The 23012-nt window shown below is 41.8% G+C and overlaps 2 protein-coding genes across 2 annotated transcripts in view; one reads left to right on the top strand and one right to left on the bottom strand.

The window, feature by feature from the left end:
• WDR37 (WD repeat domain 37) overlaps positions 1-9853 on the bottom strand; it is a gene marked incomplete at its 3' end in the record, with an annotated part of 47800 nt that extends 37947 nt beyond the window's left edge. The window contains exons 1-2 of the mRNA XM_084253979.1: positions 9748-9853; positions 173-350 (exon numbers count right to left, since the gene is read on the bottom strand). Coding sequence (XP_084110105.1) covers positions 173-310 — 138 coding nt within the window. The 5' untranslated portion in view covers positions 311-350; positions 9748-9853. The remainder of the gene's footprint in view (positions 1-172; positions 351-9747) is intronic.
• Positions 9854-18814: 8961 nt separating this feature from the next.
• On the top strand, positions 18815-21746 carry IDI1 (isopentenyl-diphosphate delta isomerase 1; the record flags this gene model as incomplete). The annotated part of the gene is made up of 4 exons (XM_084254473.1): positions 18815-18977; positions 19576-19668; positions 20142-20272; positions 21429-21746. Exons 1-4 carry the CDS (start codon positions 18836-18838, stop codon positions 21744-21746), a joined length of 684 nt encoding a protein of 227 aa, XP_084110599.1. The 5' UTR covers positions 18815-18835.
• Positions 21747-23012: the final 1266 nt, after the last annotated feature.

Below are 23012 nucleotides of genomic sequence, written 5' to 3' on the forward strand. Positions count from 1 at the left end.
ATCTGTCTCTGTTAAGCTGTTATACCTGGCTGCAGTTTTAGTTGGTTTATTGGAGTGAGGAGGGTGCTTTGCTTCTTGGTAACCCACATTTGTCCTTTGGAATTCTGTATACATTTAGCTTTTTTTTTTTTTTTTTTAAGAACACCAGCTGCATGTTCACAGTAAGACTTACTTGTCCTTCTAACATTTCTCTCGGCAGACCCGCCCTCTCCTGCTCTGAGCTGTTTGTTCTTCGTATGGAAAGGCTATGAGATTTGCGTTTCTGTTTTGCTTGGCGAGCAGTTGAACAACTCCCGCTTTCTGTGGGCATTACTTCTAGAAGGTGATGTCCTGGTCACTCCTGCAATAAGCTAAACAAAAGCAGGAAAAACAACTACTTTATTTCTGACATGGCAAAAAGTCAAGAAAAACAGTGAACAAGACAATTATTACTTTTAATTCCAAACCTCTTTACTCTGGTTAACATTTACTATGCAATTTAGAATAAGAAAAATTAAGATGTTTTAAGGTAGAGACCACCACATTTGTTAGAGATTTTTTTATAAAATCTCATTAACACATTTTATTTTGTTTTTAAAGATTTATTTATTTATACAAGAACTGGGGTATAGGCCAGAGGCATGGGAGGGTGAGAGAATTCACCAGAGACAGAGTGGGAAGCAGAACAGGCAGATGGACCGAAAACACTGCTGAGGGGAGCAGCAGGTAAGGCAGGAGAGGTCTGCCGTGCCATGTGGGTATCTCCCTGACCGGCCTGGAATCGAATTCGTGTTGCAGTGGCTGCGGACAGCTTCACAATGCTGTGCTGAACCCGCTACACCATTGGGGAGGGCCCCAATTCCTTTTTAAATGTTAGTAGCTGGTATATAAAACTAAAACTGGGGCCTCCCCGGTGGCGCAGCGGTTGAGCGCTGGGTTGCGAAGCTGCCCGCGGCCTCTGCAGCGCCAGTTCGATCCCCGGCTGCTCCCCGGCCACGGGAGGAGGGTCCCACATGGCGCGCAGACCTCTCCTGCCGCCCGCTGCTCCCCTCAGCAGTGTACTTCGGTCCTTCTGCCTGCTCTGCTCTCTGCTCTGGCTCTGGTGAATTCTCTCGCCCTCCCGCGCTTCTGACTGTACCCAGTGCTTGTATAAATAAGTAAATAAATAAAAATAAATCTTTAAAAAAAATAAAAAAATAAAACTGAAACTGAATTTGTGTTATGCGCTTGTGTCCAAATTCTTACTGAATTCATTAATTCTTGATTTTTCCAGATTCACTGGCATTTTCTTTAAAAAGGACAGTTTTATTCCTTTCTGATCTGTAATGCCTCTTAGTGATTTCACTAGAAATTCCCGGACTATATTGAATTAGATTGGTGATTGCTTTGTTCTGATCTCAAGGTAAAAATATTGCTGGGCTTCCATTCAGAACCACCCAGCACACCCTAGTGATCCCAGCCTCCCTATCATCTGCCCTCTGATCTAGACCCCTCTGTGGTAGGGGCAGTAAGGTTTGGGGGTGATATAGCCTAGCAAACAGGAAGAACTGAGGCCCTATAGAATAAGCAGGGCTCAGGACCCTAATCCTGAGGGAAGGGGAACCTCACTCCTCCAGATCAAATTCCCACACCCACCTCCAGGGCAGGCCTCTACAACGACCAGGCTCATTTTCTCCTTCCCAGCAGATGTGGGGCAGCCCTTGCACACCAACCCTTTCTGCCCCACCTGCCATCCTCTATCCAAATATACACACGGTGAAATAAACCTCCCATACCACAAAAAAAAAAAAATATTCCATCTTTCACTTTTTTTTTTTTTTAAAGATTTATTTATTTATTTATACAAGCACTGGGTACAGTCAGAAGCGCAGGAGGGTGAGAGAATTCACCAGAGCCAGAGCAGGGAGCAGAGCAGGCAGAAGGACCGAAGTACACTGCTGAGGGGAGCAGCAGGTGGCAGAAGAGGTCTGCGCGCCATGTGGGACCCTCCTCTGGTGGCCGGGGAGCAGCCGGGGATCGAACCGGTGCCACAGAGGCTGCGGGCAGCTTCGCAACCCAGCGCTCAACCCCTGCGCCACCGGGGAGGCCCTATCTTTCACTTTTAAATAAGATGCTAGCCACAAGTTATTTGTAGGTTTTGTTTATCAAGTTAAAGTTCCCTCTGGATTTTCTCTTATAGCCTGCTACAGGGATGGTTTCCAAATGACAGCCCAACTGTTCTCCATAAAATAAATTCCACTTGGCCTTAGTGGATAATTCATCCTCTCTCTGTTCTCTCATTTTGTTTGTTTTCTTTTTCAGTTCTTCACAGGTTACCTGAACATTTTTTTTTTTTAATAAGACTTCTTTTTTTAGCGATTTATTTATGCATACAAGAGCTGGGGTACAGGCCAAAGATGCAGGGGGTGAGAGGATTCACCAGAGACAGAGTGGGGAGCAGAACAGGCAGACTGACTGAAGTACACTGCTGAGGGGAGCAGTGGTGAGTCAGGAGAGGTCTGCTGCACCATGTGGGTAGCTCCCTGGCTGGCCGGGGAATCAAACTCATGCTGCAGAGGTTCTGGATCGCTTCATAGTGTAGTGCTTAACCCCATGCGCCACCAGGGAGGCCCTACCTGAACATTTTTTAGAATTTCATTTTGATTTAGTTTCTAAGCTCATCTCTTTTATATAACTTCTTTTAGTAACTGCTGTAGATATTACACTGCATTTTTATAATTTATCAGTTTACTGTCACCAACATTTTACCAGCTCATGGCAGAGTATAGAGACCAATCTTCCATTGTATCTCTTTACCTTCCCCCATTACCTAATTATCTGAAATATATCCAGAGAACCACATCAGAGTTATGCTTCAACCTTCAAATGTCATTTAAAGAAAAAAGAACGTCTACCAAATTTACCAATATTTTTGCTCTCCTATTGTTTGTTCTTCCTTCCTGATGTTCTCAGTTTCCTTTAGTCATTTCCTTTCTGCTTAAAGAACTTCCTCTTTTATTTCAGGGTAGATTTGCTTGTGGCAATTATGTGAAGGATGTTTCTACTTGATACAAAATTCTGAGTTGATAGTTCTTTTCCTTCAGCACTTAAAAAGGTGCCATTTCTTTCTGTTCTCTAGATTCTTATGAGAAATCTACTGCCATTCAAATTGTTTCTCCACTGTAGGTAGTTAAGTGCCATTTCTCTCACTGCTTTTTTGTCTTTAATTTTAGAAGTTTCACTATAAGGTGTCTTAGCGTGGATTTCTTTGAATTTACCATTTATCATGGGCTTCACTATGCTTCCTAAAATTACAAATTTTACTTGCCAAATTTAGGAAATACTTAGTATTTCTGAAACACACATTTTCAGTTCTACTGTCTTCTTCTTCTTTCTAGGATTCTTTTGTTAAAGTCCCACAGGTCTCTGAGGTGTTTTTGTTTTTTTTACCAGTCTCTGTTGTTCAGACTGGGTAATTTCTATTGTTCCATCTTCATGTTCATTGAGTCTTTCCTCTGTCCCTTCCATGCTGCTAAGCTTTCTACTAGGCTTCTTATTTCATTTGTTATATTTTTCAGTTCTAAACTTTCCATTTGAAACTTATATATTGCTACAAATGTGACTTCAATAAAAAAAAATTAAATAAAACTTACATGTTTCTTCTTTAAACTGTGTTTTTCTTCCTGAGATTTTTCCATTTTTTCACTTGTTTCAAGCCTAACTGCTCATTGCAACACTTTTATGATAACTGCTTTAAAGTCCTTGTCAAAAAATTCTGACATCTGTGTCATCTCTGTAGTGCTATCAGTTCTCTTATTGTTGAGATTTCCTGATTTTCATGTGACATGTGACTTTCACATGAAGCCTCAACATTTTGTGTATTGTCATTCTTGGGAGCTGATTTATCTTGTTACAACAGACAAAAAGGTGCTATCTTGCTCCTCTCAGTAGGTACAGAAGGTCAAGGCGGAGACAGAGGTTAAGGTTTCTACTCTGTTGATCCTGGCAAGAGGTATTCCTAGTTACTGCAGGTGGAGTAAGAGTCCAGTCTCTACCTTGGCCTCCACTCATTCCACCCTGGCTAAACCATGGATGAGCCTCTATACTGGTCCCTACATGGCCTCATTACCACTGGTGGTAGAAAAATAACTGAATCTCTACTTGTTTTCTTCAAACACCACCCCAGCAGGAAGAGGAATGGATATGTTATCACCTGCAGAGATGAAAATCATAGCTCTTCACCCAGCCTTCTCTGATACTACCCTTGCAAAAGGTCACTTCATTATACTTCTTAAGAATTAAAGTCTAAATTCCCCATCCAGGCTTCAACAGTGGGAGGGAGGGTAAAGGCTTATTGTTTAAATAGTGCTCCCTGGTGGTGCAAGAGGTTAAGACACAGCACTATGAAGCTATCTGCAGCATGAGTTCGATCCCCAGCCAGGGACCTAACCCACATGGTGCAGCAGACCTCTCCTCCTTGCCCGCTGTTCCCCTCAGCAGTGTATTTCAGCTGATCTGCCTGTTCTGTTCTGGTCCCCACTCTGTCTCTGGTGAAACCTCTTACCCCCCACACCTATGGCCTACACCCCAGCTCTTGTATGCATAAATACATCTTTAAAAATTAATTAATTAAATAGTGCTTTATCTGGTAAGCTGTCCTTTTCCTGGTCTTTTGATTAAAGAGCAGATCTTTCTTGGAGCTTTCTGTCTAGCCCTTTGGTGCTCTTGGGTTACTGGCTTATCCAGTACCAAATCTAGGATATGAGACAGAAAAAAAATCCATCAAATTATCTCTGAGTCATCTCTCAGGTCCCAAAGTATCTCCGTCATTCTTTTTCTCCACCTTTCAGTCTTCTATTTGTCTTACAGATATAATGTCCACTGTTTGTAGCTGTACTCAAGGAAAGGAAGAGGGAAAGTTCATCTAGTCCCCATCTTTCCATAAATGTTTTTCAGGTTCATAAATATGCTAGGTACTAGGACTAGAAGTGGACAAAACAGACTTGGTCCCTACATCAAGACTCTTATAGTTGAGTTGTAAGGCACTGTACACAAAATCTCATAGCTTATTACAGAAATTACAAAGTGTGATGAATGCTATAAAAAAGAAATGCAAATCTTATGAGATGATCAGATGATCAGTTAAAGAGTGAAGAAGGTCATTTTGAAAAACTGATATAACTAACTGAAGAAACAGAGGTCACCATGGAGAGGATTAAGTATTTTAACTTAAAGGAACCATACATGCAAATATCCTGAGCTGGGAATGGTTTGCTAGCAATGTTAAAAAAAAATGTATGTTGTGGTCCAGAGTGAACAATGGAACAAAATGGTGCATGATAAGATAGGAGAGAACGGATTGCATTGTTCTTTTGTTTAGATTTTATCCTCAAAAAAAAAAAGGAAACCACTTACAGATTTTTAAGCAAATACATGACACTAGATTTTATTAAAAGTCACCCTGGGGACTTCCCCTGCTGGCGCAGGCGGTTGAGTGCAGTGCTGTGAAGCTGTCTGTAGCCCTGGTTGGATTCACGGCCGGCCAGGGAGATTCCCACATGGCTCAGCAGACCTTCCTATCTCGCCCACTGTTCCCCTCAGCAGTGTATTTCAGTCAGTCTGCCTGTTCTGCTCCCCGCTTTGTCTCTGGTGAATCCTCTCACCCTCCCGCATCTGGCCTGTACCCCGGTTCTTGTATGCACAAATAAATAAATCTTTAAAAAAAAAAAAAAGCCACCCTGACTGATGTGTGAAAATACAGAGACTAATTGAGTAGGAAGGGGGAAATCAGTTAGAAAGATACAGAAATAGTCTAGGTAATAAATGATGGCAGTTAAGATTAGAGGGAAGGTGATGGGGGTGGAGAGAGCAGTATCAGGATGGTCCTCATTTCCGGAGAAGTAAGTGATATAGTAGTCATTATTGAGATGAGACAGAAGATTTTGAGATATCAGGGCTAATATTGAACACATTCGGTTTGCAATGCATTTGAATAAAATCCAAAGAGGTAAGAGGTATAAAGGTCTGGAGATGAACAGAGTAGAGAACTAGGCTATTTTCATTAATCTAGGGGTGGTCCACATTTAAAGATGGGCATTTTGACCCAGTCATGCCTCTAGATTCGATTTCTTACCTCATCACTCTACTTTGTAAGAAAGAGAGTAAAAATTTTACTGGTTGAAACTGGGAAGACAAAATAAATATACAGTACCTCAAATGATATATGGAAAAAAATTGATTGAAAAATGACAAAACAAATCTTAGTGATATTTAGAACTAAAAATTATAAGCTACAGAATTAGGATATGGTTGAAATTAGGGCATAAAGAAAAATGCGTAATGATAAAATCTATAATGGTAGAATTTCATATAGTGAAAAAAGGTAATATTATTAACACTGACAAATTTAAGTTTAACATATCTATGAATTGGGAAACAATTGATATGATCTAGCTGAAGAGCATTTTAGTAATTTTTTAAATGGGAACATTTAGAAACTATTTTACTGTGCTATATACAAAAACTGGCCAAGAAATCTGATTTAATGGACTCATCCAGAAATTATATTTTTCATACAAATATAGGTAGATGAATGATTCTTTTCCAGTGATGACACATCTTAATAAATTCATAAAGCATATCATTATAAAAACCATTCATAAAATAATTTACCATACTTAGTTATGTTGCAGCTTATCAGGAACGTTTTATAAAGGAAAGAAAATATCCAAATATAAAAGCTGTCCTGATATGGCCTCAGAGGGAGATTTTAACTTTAGATATTGAAATCATGTAAATAAAACAAAACAAGCAAGTACTTCTATTTCCTAACTGAAGAATGTTATCAGAAGATGTACATAAGGTAAGTATAAACAAGATTCTACTAGCTGATTATACAAAATGCAAAAAACTGTAATAACAACCTCCCTTTCACCTCAAAATTGTAGGCTTTGAATCATGACTTAAGTATCACACCACTGGCTTTTCCAGCCACAGTATCTTCACAAGAAAATAAGCATTCTTCTTTACAACTACATAATTCTTTACATACTCAAGTTCTGCCTTTCACTGAGCCTTCACAACCCCCCACCCCACCCCCCCCACCAAACCACAGAGTCGTCTCTGGCTTTGACTGCTTTTGTTTTTCACTTTCATGTAATAGTGGATACATTCTTATCTTTCCTTTTGATCAAATTCCAACCAAATATAAACATTCTGAACAATTATAAATTCTAACTAAACTCTAAGAAGTCGTAGCTCAACACAGGCTCATAATGCATGTGTCATATGCCGAGTTATCAACACTAAGATTATCTGGCTAGTTCAAGTTCTGCCCTTTCCAATCATTTCTCCAATCATTCACAACTGTTCCAAAATTAGATCTGTAAGTTCCTCTAGATCTTCTTTTAAATGTCTTTTTCTGTTGTTAATCTTTCACAAAATCTTTCCCAAAATAAATCACAATTTTTTTTCTTGAAACTCTTTCAAATTTTACTCTTGTCTTTTCATTCACATGCTCCAGCTTTCCCCAACATTCTTCAGACTTACCACCACACTTCCTTCCTTCCTTGGTGGGGAGCAAGCCCTGGGCTCAGGGGCTAAACTACCATCTGTCTTCACCTCAGGCCATGGGTCAAACTTGTTAAAAAACAAGTTTAGGGTTTTTTCAGGTTGGTATCATGGAAAGAGAGGCAAGAGAGTTGCAGGTGTTTGTAAAAGAAAGATTGACATGACGTAGCATGGAATCTAAACTGAACAAGAGGAAGGGTAGACAAAATTAATGGAGGGACACTAATGGATGAACAGGTCTGAGATAAAGAACTGCCCCAAATGGTCATTTGCTGTGACCTCAAATGATCAGTAAAAATAGTCACTAATTCTCACAACATCCATTTGAGATACAACAGGCCCCAAACATTGGCAGACAAAACACTTTAGCAAACTGGTTATAAAATTATTAAAAAAAAAATTCACTCTGAAAATAAACTACTTTAACCACAGCAAGCTGTTTCACCTAAACATAAACTACTACAGATGTCTGAAATTCCAAAAACTATTTTTTTTCCTTCAGATAGTCACACCAATTTAGTATCAAAGGACAGATCAGTAGTTTAAACAGAAGATTTATGTGAATAAAATGTCCTACTTTTTTTATTTTAACATTTATCATTTTTTAAATTTTTTTAGACAATATTTGCTTCCCCCCTCCCCCTCAGATTGAGTCCCCATAGAATTTCCTTCCCCAAGGCACCCATGCACCAATTGTCCTATTTTTTTAAATACTATTGTCAGGAAAGTATAATTAGCACCCTCCAAAAATCCCACCTCCCTATCCTATCATTCAAATAAATAAGAATTATTTGTTCAACTATTCAACTCATTTGCCCTCATATGCTGCCACATGCTTATTACCCCTACATACAAAACATTATAATTTCATATATCCAGAGCAATTTTAAAACAATTTTTAGGAGGACAGTTGCTTATGAACTTAATTTCATGAATGTTACTAAAATGCAAAAGAATGGCTAAAGGATATACTTGCATGTAGTATTTAAAAACATAAGGTGTGACGGAATTTCCAAAGAACTTCAAAATTTTTTTTTTCATAAACATTTTACTGTGAAAGCCCTGTTAAGTAAATTCCTAGTGAGCTGAAACGTCAGACTCAATTGCTGAGCAACATCAATGAAGAGACTACCTCAGAATTCTGTCACCAGCCTTAACCTGCTTAAAATGATGTCACTGTTCTAGATATAATCACAGAATGCATGTTTATCAACTCTGTGCGTAACATTGAGCTGGGGGACACCAGTAAAACAAGATCTTTTAAAGATCTCAATAATTAACAGAGCGAGCTCCACCAATAAAGAATGAAATTCAATAAATGGAAAATTTTGTCTTTAGAAAAACCAAGACAAGACAATTTAGAGAGCTCTTAGTGTAACGTCAGGGAAATGAACTTAACAGTGTTAGTTCAGGGCAAGCAAAATAAGTGAAAAATCTAAAATACCTAGCCAAAAACAGTGCTGCAAGAGGTCTAGAGGAAGAGTAAGAAAGCATACCTAAAGACCCCCACTGCAAGAATGCGCGGCCCCTGTGTGACAACCTCAACAGGAGAAGGCAGGGCAGTGGAGATATTAGGCTCCTGCCCAAGGTCGCGGGACCGGAGTCCCCTACCCTCAGGTCCCTACAGGCATCGCGCATAAGAAGTGCGGTCTCCTGTGAGGTCTCACAGGGAGATGGGAAAACCAGCACTGCAGGCACGCCAGGACGGACGAGGCGAGCACGGAAGGGAGGTGGGGCAAAGGAAGACCTCGGCCAGGAGTTCCCGGGTCAGCGGGCTCAGGTCAGCACTCTAAAGGCACACGCTGGACGGCAGGCACCGTGGCACTGGGACCGACGAGCGAGCAGGTGGACAGAGCACCGTGATGCCCACACAGGCCAGCGGTCAAAGTGGTGCCTCGATCGAGCCACGGTGGAGGTGGGGAGGGGCTGCCGCAGGGCGCGAGGTCCAGGGCCTGGGTCTCAGGTGCAGCGGAAAATGGCACAGGATCGCGGGGTCAGAAGCGGGGTCAATGGCCAGGTAGGTTACCAGGTAGAAGGGTGCGGATTCAGAAGCTGGATCGGGAGGGGCGGGGTCTGCGGACCGACGTCAGAGGCCGGGGGCGCGTAGTACGCGAGGGTGTGGGGCAACCTGTCCCTCCCGCACTCCTCCACCTCGGCGAGGCCGCAGTCGCCTATCCCCGAGCTGAGCGTCCGGGTGGAAGATGGCGGCCCGGCACTCACCTGTCACGCCTCCTCCGCCCAGTGCCCGCCAGGCCGTGAGCTGCCGCCTGTCGGTTGCCAGCAACGTGGCGCCCGGGACGCGCAGCGGGGGTGCAGGACACCGTGTCTCCACCTAAAGCTGCCCCACCACCGGCAGCCCTGCTCCCCGCACTTCCGCCTCTGCCGGAAGTCCCGAGCAGGCCACACGGCCCGGCGGCCGGAAGTCCAATCCCCATCCACCACTCCACGCCCCTCGCCGCCGGAAGTCCCGCCCACCTTCGTTCCACTCCTGCCGACACCGGAAGTCCCTCCGCGGTCAGTCTCCACCCGGGAAGTCACGTCTAGCCGAGAGGAGAGCCGGAGGTCATGGTGCGGTGTCGCTCGTCCAGCCGCCCTGGCGCCCATCCCGCGGCGGTGGTCATGTGCAGGCCCGTCTCTGGGCCCGGAGCCGCGACTTGGCGAATTGAAACTGGACACCAAACCGGAGTCCCCACTGCGACCTGACTGTGCGAGAGATACTGTCCTGGTGGAGCTCACAGAGGCAGGACCAGTGGTTTGCAGATGCCTGCTGATGACTCGTCCAGGTTCCGCTCTTCGTCATTTGCTCCCCGTGGCTAAAAAGGCAACAGAATCACTCATTGAAAAAGGTGAAACTTGAACAGCGTCCAGGCCCTGTTCCAAGATTGGAAGGCTGCATAACAGGAATCCGCGGCTTAGCTCACACTGAGCTTTTGAAGTTTCTCATTTTGAGTCAGTCAAGAACATTTTACTTCTGTTTGGGTCAACGTTTTTGCTCCTTCCCTTAAAAAATAAAGCTTCGGATTCGAGAAGCTCTTCTATGATTCTTGCACAAGAAACAAATGTAACATACTTGAGGATCCAACTAACAAAAAAAGTATGTAGTTGAAAGACTGAAAATATGTCTGCATTGTGTTATAACAGTTTATCAGTAAGAACAGTTCAATAAGATCAACTTTTAAGGATTTCAGACTTTTGGAAGTTGTGTCAAAGCAACAGTTTTATTTCGCACATAATATAGTCTGCTTGTCGTGATAGTTGATAAAAAGCTGTATGAACCACAATGTCATTTTTCAACTAGTTCACACACTAATATGTGGTTTTATTTGCAACAAAGCATTCAGTTTAGATGAAGTTACGACATTTTTAGTTTAAGTTATTCCCTTGGTGTATTTAGGATTCCACAAAAGTCACTAAAATGAGTTCATTAAAAATGAGGTGTCACAAAACTAAAAAGGGAAAGGAATAAACATTTTGAGAACTTGTGTGCCAGGCATTTAGCATATTTGGCAATTTCTTTAACAGTAAAGTAGGAATTCTAAATTGAATTCTCATTAAGCATGAAAATGTTAAAATATTTTTCATGAGTCAAAAAGCTGCTATATGAGGGCCTCCCTGGTGGCATAAAGGGTTAAGACACAGCCTGTGAAGAAATTTGCGGCCACTACAGCACAAGTTTGACCCCCGGCCTGGGAGCCACCCACATGGCGTGCCTCCTGCTCTCCTCAGCAGTGTATTTCAGTCAATCTGCCTGTTCTGTTTCCTACTCTGTCTCTGGTGAATCCTCTTACCCCCCACACCTCTGGCCTGTACCCCAATTCTTGTATGCATAAATAAGTCTTTTTAAAAAAAATAAAAATAAATATTCCATTCAGATGCTAAAGATTGAAAATGGCTTGTAGGGTGGGGTACTTTGTTTTTTTTTTTGTTGTTTTTTTTTTTAAGATTTATTTATTTATACAAGACCGGGGTACAGGCCAGATTCGCGGAAGGGTGAGAGGATCCACCAGAGACGGAGCGGGGAACAGAACAGGCAGACTGACAAAACGCACTGCTGAGGGGAGCAGCGAGAGTGACAGGAGAGGTCTGCCAGAACTGTAGCCCTTTGCAGAGACCTGGCTGCTGTACTTGCCAAGTCCTTCCTTCCTCCTTGCCAGCAAGAAGGCCTAGTTGACCTAGAGCCTCAAAGAGCTGTTGGCTATTGGTTCATACCAATAGCTCACAAAGATCTATTAACACTGGTGTATTTGACACTGCCTCATGGTAACTGGTGACTGGCACTACGGGGCAGTGTTATCCAGCACTGTTGACAGGTGATTGGTACTCTGTGCCCAGTCACCTTTGAGAGCTGTCCACTGCTTCTACTTCTCTGTCACTGCCTCCTGGTGCTACTAACCTCCATTGCTGTCTGGTCCAGTGCCGGGTGCTGTCTACCCCAGCCTTCAGGCTGTTGATATGAGCTGCTACAGTATCACTTCAAGGGCCCCACCTGTTAGCACCTCCAGCTGTCACCGTGAGTTAGATACTGACTCACCACTTGCCAATGTCAGCTCTAGGCCATCTGGTGGCATCCAGGTGGCAATCACTTATTTATTCAAGTGGAATGAATAAAGGAAGACTATGTTAGAATTTTAAAATTCAGATTACATATGCCATCTTGCATAAGAAGCCTTTGACGCTACAGGATGCTACAGACACTATCTGAATTGAGACAGCTGCTTGTGGCCTTAGAAACAATATTTCCCCACTCTCATTTGTTAAATAAACCCCATTGTTATAGCTCTGTAAGCTGACTTGTCTTGCAATTGTTAGCACACAGGTGAGAACTCAGACAGTGACCTGTCCCACCTTGGCACTGCCCTTTGACCCTGTTTTAGCAGTTTTGATTAGAAAAAACAAATAAAATACTTCCCAATTTTTCTACCTACACATCTGGTGAAAGGCCAGATTTTCTTCATATACTTCAGCCCAACATAACATATAACACCTGTATTCTGTAGTTAGCCATTAAGGAGATTTGCCAAAAATGTAACCAAAATACCCACAAGCCTCTACTAATTTTTGTTTGGAAAAAAATAATCATTTTTCATTGAAATGTTAACATGCAATGTATTGATCATCTTTAAATTGATAAAATATTTTAATATATCAATTTTATTATTTCTAATAAGCTAAATAGGGATGGATACAAATTGTAAGAAAAAGCTCACTAATGTCCTTAATAAATTTTCGGTGTAAAGATGACCTGAGACTAAAAAGTTTAAAATCCACTGCACTACTTCCCTAAGCTCACTCAGTACAGAGTTTCCTCAAATTATAGTAGGTTTATGTTCCAATAAAAACATAATAAAATGAAAACATCATAAGTCAAAATATATTTAACACGCTGTAGGGTAAGGTCAAAATTATCAGGCTTTTCTGCCCTCCTGCCATTAGGATAGATGACGGAACCTTGCGGTCCTGAATGCATGCCTGATGGTGGGCACCTGGAATAGGGTGTGGGTGTATGTAGATGGGATTCACCTGTCCTAAGACTGGGCTTTTAAGGATGGCATCACGGGGAAGCCAGCAGGAGCAGAGAAGCCAAGAGAAGAAGAAGAGAAGCAGAGAGAATGCCAGAGAGCCCAGATAGAGTGAGGATTTGCTGAGGGCTGCCAGCCTCTGGGCCCTCCAGCACCCCTGCCTGCCATATGCCTGGTAGATCCAAATAAAAAGCCTGCAAAACCGACCGAGGACACTCTAGGACTCCTTCTTTACCCGGTCTGCTGCATCAGAAAACCTGCACTGTGTCCTTCTTGTCCCTACACACACCTACTGAATTGTTTGCCTACCAGAACATTGTAGCCTACTTAGCCTACCTTAAATGTGGTCACAGTAGCCTACATTTAGCAATAGCATCCAACACAAAGTTATTTTTCTAACAGTGTTGACGATCTCACACACAGATGGGCAAATTTGCTGCAAGAGCACAACAGACAATAGTGACTGCCATATTGCTAGGGGATCCTATAGCTATGTTACCGAACGCCGGCCTCAGTTTCCCTCAGCCAATAAAAGGAAACTAAGTTTGAGGAAAAGGAAAGCGGTTTTATTTGTCGACAAATGAGGAGGGAGGCAGACTCATGTCCGAAAAACCACCGTCCTCCCCTTTGGCAGTGGGCAGGGGTATTTATACAGGGGGAGATGGGTAGGCATCCGCGAAGGGGAGGGAGAAGGGGTCCGCACAGAGACAAGTGGGCGCCAGCTCAACAGGGAGATGGATGGGTGTCAGCTCATTCATCTTAAGGGAAGGGGAAGGTGTCAAGGCACAGAGAGGGGTGATGGCCAACTTGTTTTCCTTAGGGCGAGGGGGAAGGGTCTACAGGGAAACTGGTGGCGCCAGCTTTTTTTTTCTTCCCAAGGGGAGGGGAAGCTGCAACAAATGGGAAAGACAAGTCATCAATCCTGTTAATGCTAGATAAGGGGAATTGCAAAAAATGGGGGAAAGACAAACTTGTTAACTGTATCAGCTAAACCTACGAAGGGTGGGGGAAAAAATCGAATTTCAACATTTGAAGTATTGCTTCTACAAAATACGTATCTCCTGTAAAGCTGAAAAGTCATTAATGGAACCATCATGTCCCAGACTATATTTAAAGTGTCACTGGCATAATGAAAGAAACAGCTTAACTTCAATTCATACACTATTGTAGAAATAAATTCTAGCCTTTCACCCAGGCAGAGGAAGAACAAGCAGTACTTCAGGAATGGTGAGGTCAGGAGAAGCTTTATTACTCATGCATGAGGTCCCAGACCTGGGTAGCCTGGTAAGGTCTGAGCACCCATTTAAAGACCAAGGGTTCCTTTTATACACAACTGTGTCCATATCTGTTACATTGATAGCATCGTTTTTCAGCAGGCACAGCCATTTGCAGCAAAGTTCCCAGACAAGGGGAGAAGATGCAGGAGAAGATGACCTTGGAGGGAGAGAGAGAGAGAGAGAGAGAGAGACCAACATGGCCGGCTGCCCTACCTTATAGATAAGGCCCTGGCCATGAATCTTAAAAGGGCAGGAGCTCTAAGTAAGTAAACTTGTTGATTATGCCTGCAATGGAATGTTCATTGCAACTGGGCTGGAAGTTATGCTGCAATCTTTATTATATTCATTTGCTCAATAATATATTTTCTCACCAGTACACTGATAACAAATATTTTTAATATGAAAAATAATGTTATATGTAATCTGAATTTTACAAGTCTAACATTCTTCCTTTATTCAATCTACTAGAATAAAATATGGCCGCTGGGGGCTTCTCTGATACAAAGTTTCTCTACTACAAATCAACCCTTACAAGGTTCCTGACCGCCTGCCTCGGCGTCGTGCACACTCATGGGGCCTCTTGCACAACTCCCAGACAAATCCTCCGGCCTTCACTCCCGGAAGTCGGCTTCGCCCGCACTCGGGCCTCGGGAGAGGGCGCCACATTTCCGCCACACTTAAAGGGGTGAAGGGGTGGGGCGCCGCTCCCAACGCTGGGCGGCCGAGAGCCCCTAGTGCGCACGCGCGCCCGGAGGACTTCGGCCGGACCTCGGCTCGCCCGCCCTCAGCTCCCCGCGGTGCCACAGGCAGCCCACCCGCGGCGGGGCTTTCAGGTCGGCGGCCGGGAGCCGCCTGGAGGACCTGGGCGAGGAGGACTCCAGGTCAGGTCGGCAAGCGATCCCACGCGCCGAGTGTGGTGCCACCGCGCGGCCGTGACATCAGACGCGGGTCGGCGCGCGATTGGCCCGCGGGCATGTGGCGCGCTCTGGCCTGGGCGCGCGCGGTTGGGCGCCCGGCGCCGGGGGGCGTGGCCTGGGGCTGGGGGCGGGCTCAAGAGCGTATCCTGCGAGCTGCGGGCGCCGCGGACCCTGAGGCCTCGGGACGCCGGCGACTGAGGTACCGGGTGTCTGATGTCAGGGCATCGCGGGGCGGCCAGAGAAACGGGGTGCAGTGGCGTTCCGCGGGCACAGATGGCAGGGTGGGCTTTCCCGGTGAGGAGGGGTAAGAGATGGGGTGCAGGTGTGGGTTCTGCAGGGCTTGGACGGCAGTTGGGGGTCCCTGCGGGAGAACGCAGCGGGGAGGTGGGCCCCGCAGGAGCCCGCGAGGGAGAGACCTGGGAGGCGCCCGGCTCCGGCGGTGCTGTGCGGAGCCCTACCCCGTGTTAGGGGCGCCTCGGGACTCCAGCGGGATTGCACAGACCCCACCCATCTTTTCGTAGCATCTGACCGCCTCCGTGTTGAATCGATGTCCAGGTGACTCGCGCCTGCAGGTGCTCCCTCCTGGCCCCCAGCGGGAGCATCCCCGGGGCGCGGGGTGCATAGTAACACGTCGTAGCGTGCTTGGGGGTCGTGGTGGTGGATGTGCACAGTGGTGGAGCTGCAGTGCTGCAAGTGCGCAGCGGCGGATGGAGCGGCGGGGACCGACTGGTACAATGGGGCATTTAGGTGATGCTTGACAGGTACAGGGGTAGATACGTGCGTGCAAGGCCAGAGAGGAGCCGGCTGGAGGCTGGTAGCCCAGCAGAGTGGGAGAAGCGGGTTGGTGGTGCAGGCCGAGCTGGAAGGCAGGTGTGCACACCGTGGCACCTGGTGCAGGGGATGCATTGTTACTTCACTTGTCCCTAGAGTCGCTAAGTGAAGATACCTCAGTCTTTGGGGAGTGTGACTTTTAGGGAGGGAAATGACTGGGAAGTCTGGTTTCCAGGTCAGTGTGGGAGGCAGTTGAGGTAGCTCTGACAGTGAACAGGTCCCCTTATCAACCTGTCTGCTGGTTTAAGAGGTGACTTTTAAGTTTCGTGGTGGGTAAATGTTCACATGCCTTTTAAAAGGTGTTTGTATATGCATGAGTCCATAGACTTGTGAAATCAAATCTTTTTAAGTTTAAGGCATTTTAGATTCTGAAATGAATCTTTTTGTCAGCTACTAGTGAGCAGTAAAAAGGAAAGACCTTCATCTACACATGAAAGCATAGCAGAACTTTAGTGGAATGTTGAATATGAAATTAAGTCCCAGAAGTCTCAAAAGTATAATTCCCCTATTTACAAAGTGTTCAAAAACAAACTATAGGCTATGATGACTTAATTTATATTACACTAGCCTATAAAAGTAGGCTACACTTTCTAGCCCATTGTAAAATCCTATTTCCGTATATGTATATCTATGCACATGTATGCATGATATAGATATACATTATCTACAAGGAAATAATAGAGACAAAAGTCACTAACTTTTGGAAGTGAGGCAGAAGGGATGGACAGCATCACATTCTGTAACTACTCTTGTTTTTTTTCGGTTGGGTGAAGTGTTCCAGGATCTTCTGTATATTATCTTAAAATGAACTATCTTGTGATTATAAAGTTCAGTCTTAAAATCTGAAACTGGGGGAAAGAGAACATGACTTGGAACATTGTTATATTCTGTAGTAATAGAATTTACCTTGGTGATGCACTCAATCTGTATTAAACTAGCCTATAAAAGTTGTAAATATGTATTTTTTAAATGAGGCTAACTTTAAAGTTGACTTAAAATATATCTTGCACAATATTCATCTTGCTCTCTGCTTTTAGTTATTAAGGTGGTTTTCCATTTTTTGCGCTCATTTTGTCATATCTTCACTGATTCCTGACACCTCCTCTCTGGCAAACACACAGTTCACCCCAGGCTGTATTTAGGGTGAGAGCCTTGTATCAAGTGGCTGCTTTTGTACTTACACATAGTTGAAAGAAAGTCGCTAAGTAGAACACATAGAAACTTCAAAATATATAGTATGTATTTTATATACACATCAACTCAGGAAACTGAGGATAAACTATGCATTAGATGCTTTGAAAAATGACAAGTACCGAGAGCTTAGAAATCCTGGATATGGATGTGTAAAAAAGATTGAGTTGGGCTATAGAAATGCTTACGTGAGTGCTTTAAATCACTGGGAAGAGAGAAATCAAGGTTCAGAACTTTAAGCTTCAATGGGATGTACTCCATCAGCTAGATCCTGTGGACCAAATCTGGCTCTATTGCCCTATTTTGTTATTTCCTGTGACCTAAGAATATTTTTTTCATTTTTAGTTGTTGTTATTGTTGTTTTTGGTTTTTTTCTTTTGGGGGGGAGGGGGTGCTGAGGGGAGAAATCAAAATATTTCATTGTATGTGAAATTCAAATTTCAGTATCCATAAATGAGGTTTTATTGAAACACAGACATGTCAATTGAAGCGTTGCTTAGGCTGCAAAGGAAGTAGGATACACTTTCTGGCCCTTTATAGGAAAAATTTGTGAACACGACCCTAAATATCCATTGACTATGATGAATTAAATTCTCTTTTGTGCATCTGGATGGTTTTAGTTCTGTACTGCTGTTGGGAGAATTGCCACACAATTTGATTAAGAAACCTTGGAGAAAACTAGATTAACTCTTACTGGGATATTGGTAAAAGGGGTAAATATTGGGATATTGAACGTTGGAGAATGAATTTCAGGTGTGTGGTTTTCTTGAGCAACGACAGAGGCAGGGAAGTATTTGGGATGGTTATGAAAATAGATAAGAGAGAATGTAGAAACTTGTTGAAAGATAGGATGAAAAGTTAGGTTGAGACTAGATCTTAATGGACATACACCTAAGGAAGAAAAGTATATAAAGGGGAAAACATTCACTGCCACGTGCTGCAGAGGTTTCATGATAAGAATTTAAGTGAACATTGAGTTTAGCAGTTAAGAGATTGACAACATAAATGGCCCACTTTGGTGGCCTGTAGGAGACATGATGACTGAGATGAAGTGAATGATGGACCAGAAGTATTTTTTTTTTTTTTAAGATTTATTTATTTATCCACGAACTGGGTACAGGTCAGAGGCACGAGAGGGAGGGTGAGAGAATTCACCAGAGACAGAGCCGGGAGCAAAACAGGCAGACAGACCAAAGACGCTGCTGAGGGGAGCAGAGGGCGAGGAAGGAGAAGACTGCCAAGCCATGTGGGTTTCTCCCTGGCAGGCCAGAAATCGAACCTGCGCTGCAGAGGCTGCAGACAGCTTCACAGCATGGTGCTCAACCCGCTGTGCCACCGGGGAGGCCCTGCACCAGAAGTATTCCTGGGGACCTGATAGGGATGAAGATTCTTGCAAATAAGAACAAGAATCATTCCTACCTTTGGCAATGACTAGATTGCTTTCTGGGCTCATAGATTTAGAATTGTTTCTTCAAAGTCTTTATACAACATGCAGAGAAACATGGTATAATAGCCTCTCCTTCTCTTCTTTTTTAATATTAGGATTCTAGGACAGATTAGACATACTGTGACAATGCCTGAAATAAATACCGACAAACTCGATAAACAACAGGTTCAACTCCTGGCGGAGATGTGTATTCTTATTGATGAAAATGACAATAAAATTGGGGCTGAAACCAAAAAGAACTGTCACCTGAATGAAAACATTGATAAAGGTACTGTTTTAAAATATTCTATTTAAAAGTGTTTTGCCTGAGCATTACAGGTCAACTGAGAAAAGTACTCAGTAAAGGAGATGTGATTTTTTAAACATATGATTTAGTTCTGATTAGTTAAGATGTGTAATAGTAGAACCAACCTTGCTACTTTCCCTGTATAACAGCTGTTTCTTTCCAGTTCATGTCTTTTACACAGTTTATTCAGGGTTTTTTGGGGTTTTGTTGTTGTTGTTAAGGGGAATAGTGTAATCTTGACAGAATATCATTTCTCAGGCTTTTCTCATAAATGGAGAGAGGTGTCATCAAGGGAAGCACACACCTTCCTAACTTTCTCATAAGTAGACTGAGGCCAACCTAAAGGTGTCTGGAAAGGAATTTGGCTGGTAGCATAGCTAGCAGTTTACCATATCTTTCACTTGGTGACCATCTTTTTGCATCTGCCTGAGATCACCATCATAGCTATGCGGAGACTCTCCAAATAGAAGCCTGAAAAAAAGCTAAAATGGCGTCAAGTTACTAATACTCTGAACCCCAAATGGAGAATCAACCAAATTACTGGTATTTTTAAACTAAATGTTATCTCTTTTGCTTTTAGGATTATTACATCGAGCTTTTAGTGTCTTCTTATTCAACACGGAAAATAAACTCTTGCTACAACAGAGATCAGATGCTAAAATTACCTTTCCTGGTTAGTACACTTAATGTATGATATCTTGTTGGAAACTATGTTTAGTTTAAATTTGTCATTTGAACTTCCTGGTAGCCAAGGTCCAAAGGGAAATCCTGTGACTGACTTAATTTCATTTTCAACATAAAAGAAGCTTATACGATGAGTGCAACCAAATAAATAGCAATAAAAAATAAGAACTCTTAGATACGTGTTATGTATATATAGATTTAGACATTTAAAAAATCTATACATTTTGATCTCTTTGGTTATAAAGGCATTAATAAAGAACATACTACACATGTCTGTTTCACAGAAATGATTACTGATAGTCCATTATAATTGATTTTAAAAATCCTAGGCAATCATTCTTTTTTTTTGCTGTTATAAAAAAATTTGTTTTTCTTTTTTCTTATTTTTTGTTTCATTAATTTTTATTGTCTTTCAAACCTATCTTGAAGAAAAGTGAATTTACATATGTTCAAACATTTCAGGTTGTTTTACCAATACTTGTTGTAGTCATCCATTGAGTAATCCAGGAGAACTTGAAGAAAACGATGCAATTGGAGTACGAAGAGCAGCTCAGAGGCGCTTGAAGGCTGAATTAGGAATTCCTATGGAAGAGGTAGCCAGTTTTGTACAACTAACCATACAAACTGAAATCTTTTTTTTTTTTAAAGATTTACTTATTTATGCATAAAAGAACTGGGGTACAGGCCAGAGGTGTGGGGGTGGAGGATTCACCAGAGACAGAGTGGGGAACAGAATAGGCAGACTGACTGAAATACATTACTGAGGGGAGCAGTGGGCAAGTCAGGAGAGGTCTGCTGCACCATGTGGATTGCTCGCTGGCTGGCCGGGGGATCGAACTTGTGCTGCAGAGGCTGCGGACAGCTTTATAGGTTGCATCTTAACCCCTTACGCCACCAGGGAGACCCCAAGCTGAAATCTTTTCATTAAGCATTTTAAAAGATTTTTTAAGTACCAATGACAAAGTAAGAAATTACAGGTAACAAGAAGGAAACTTCTCGGAAAAAACTATTACAATTAACACAGAAACAATAATTTACTACAGTATCAGATAGGACATACACTTCAATATTGAAGTTCTGAGAACATTAGAAAAAGCTATTATCCATTCTAATCAGGCTTCATCAAGAAAAAGCTAAATAATGTTTAGTATATTCGGTTTTCATAAAAACAAAAATGAGTAAAACATACTTTTATATTTTATCCAAAACAGTAAAAACTTTACTAACCTACAAGGTAGACTTTAAGTCATCTATAAAACTCAGCTATCCAAAATAACTCACTTCCATGGTTCCAGAGAGCCAAGTATTATAATCAACAAGCTTAAATCTTAAGTGTACATTTTCAACATAATTTTAAGTTCAGATGTAGGTAAGTTGCTGATTTGTAGCCTCTTGAGTTATTAGTTAAAATGATAAATTTTTTTCCTCCCAAAAAGGAATATTAAGGAATGAAAGATATTCATTAAGGAATATTAAGATATGAAAGCAATAGCTCACAATTCCAGTTTTTAGGGACTTTTTAAAAATAATTCAATAAAATCAGCTTACATGTTTGGTCTTCTGGGAAAAAAATTAGACACCTGGAACTATGTAATATTATTTCCAAATATGATCACCTAGGAGATTAATATTTTAGAATTCCAATTCTAACACTGTAATTCTGTTGTTCAAGGTAGTAATGAAGTATAGTAAATCAATTTAGATGACTATTTTGTTATTAATGGTTTTATTGTTTTATTTTAATTCTAGGTTCCTCCAGAGGAAATTAATTATCTCACTCGAATTCACTACAAGGCACAATCTGATGGTATCTGGGGAGAGCATGAGATTGATTACATTTTGTTTGTGAAGAAAAATGTAACTTTGAATCCAGATCCAAATGAGATTAAAAGCTATTGTTATGTATCCAAGGAAGAACTTAAAGAACTTCTGAAAAAGGCAGCCAATGGTGAAATTAAGATAACTCCATGGTTTCAGATTATTGCAGAATCTTTTCTCTTTAAATGGTGGGATAACTTAAATCATTTGAATCAGTTTGTGGATCATAAGAAAATACATAGAATGTGAATACACCAAGAGCGAATGTGTAGACAAGTACTGAAAAGTTAACTCTACTTAGTAAACTTAAAATGATTTTGTAAAAATTTGGCTCCACTTTAGGAGAACTCTCATTTGAAACATTACAACCAGAAATTGTGTGGAAAAGACAACCAGTTTCCTAATTTTGTATTACACTCCCCGCATACATACACTGCTCTTTCTAAGAAACATTTATGAGAGGTTATTGTAAAAAAGAGGGGAACAAATAAACTTGTGTGAATACATGGTCATGATAAATTTGAATAAATGAAATTCTTCATTTGTGATGTGTTGAAATAAGCATTTTCAGAGCACGTGGCTATTTGACATATATATATCACTATGACATTTTTATCATAGTCAAGAAAAATGCAATGGGAACTGTTTGCCTAGCTACTCTAAAAAAGTCAACATTAACTTTCCTATTAACAGATTTGACTTAGTAGAGCAAGTTCAAGGGGAATTAAATGGTATATATGCTAGTTTCTATCATTCTGATCTGATTGTATGACTTAATCATTCTGGAAGAATCATTTTGATGATTAAAGTCAGGCATTTAAATCTTTTAGATAGTCTTAACAATGAGCAAAGTCTGTATTTTCAGAATTACAACTGACAGCCTGTTGGTATATGGAAATTGGGTCATAATCGACAAGTTTTCTCAACCTGGGCACTGTTGACATTTGGGACTGGTATTTTTTGTTGTTGAGGTTCATCCTGTGCATTGTAGGACGTTTAGCAGTATCCCTGGGGTTCTACCCACTAAATGTCAGTATCACCCCTTCCCCATCACAGACCAGAGGCCAAATGTCTGCTGAGGGTAGTCATCCCCATTTGGGATCTACTGTTCTATGAAGCAATGCCATATTGTAATGGGAGAAAATTAGGAGAAAAGCTAGTGTTCGTGTTAAATAGATTTGTGTAATGAAATGTATTTATTGACTTTTGAATTGTACCTTGGAAATGCACTTTTTAAAATTCTTGAAACCATAAAATAGCTTTATTATCCCTGAATGCTACATTATAATAAATACTAAAGATAAAAATTTGTTTCATACAAAGTTAAATGTTTTATAAATTCAATAGAAAAATCCATTTCTTGTTATTGCTGAATAGTTTATTTCAGGCAAATTTGTATAACAAGTATTTATTTTAAAGAAAAACAATAAAGAAAATTACCCACTTTAATGCCGTTGTCTAGTTTGTTAAAATTTTATACAAAAATAATAGATTAACTTGACAGTAGTAGCTAGT

The sequence above is a fragment of the Talpa europaea genome (genome assembly GCF_964194135.1).
Source record: "Talpa europaea genome assembly, chromosome: 14".
Taxonomy (NCBI): domain Eukaryota; kingdom Metazoa; phylum Chordata; class Mammalia; order Eulipotyphla; family Talpidae; genus Talpa; species Talpa europaea.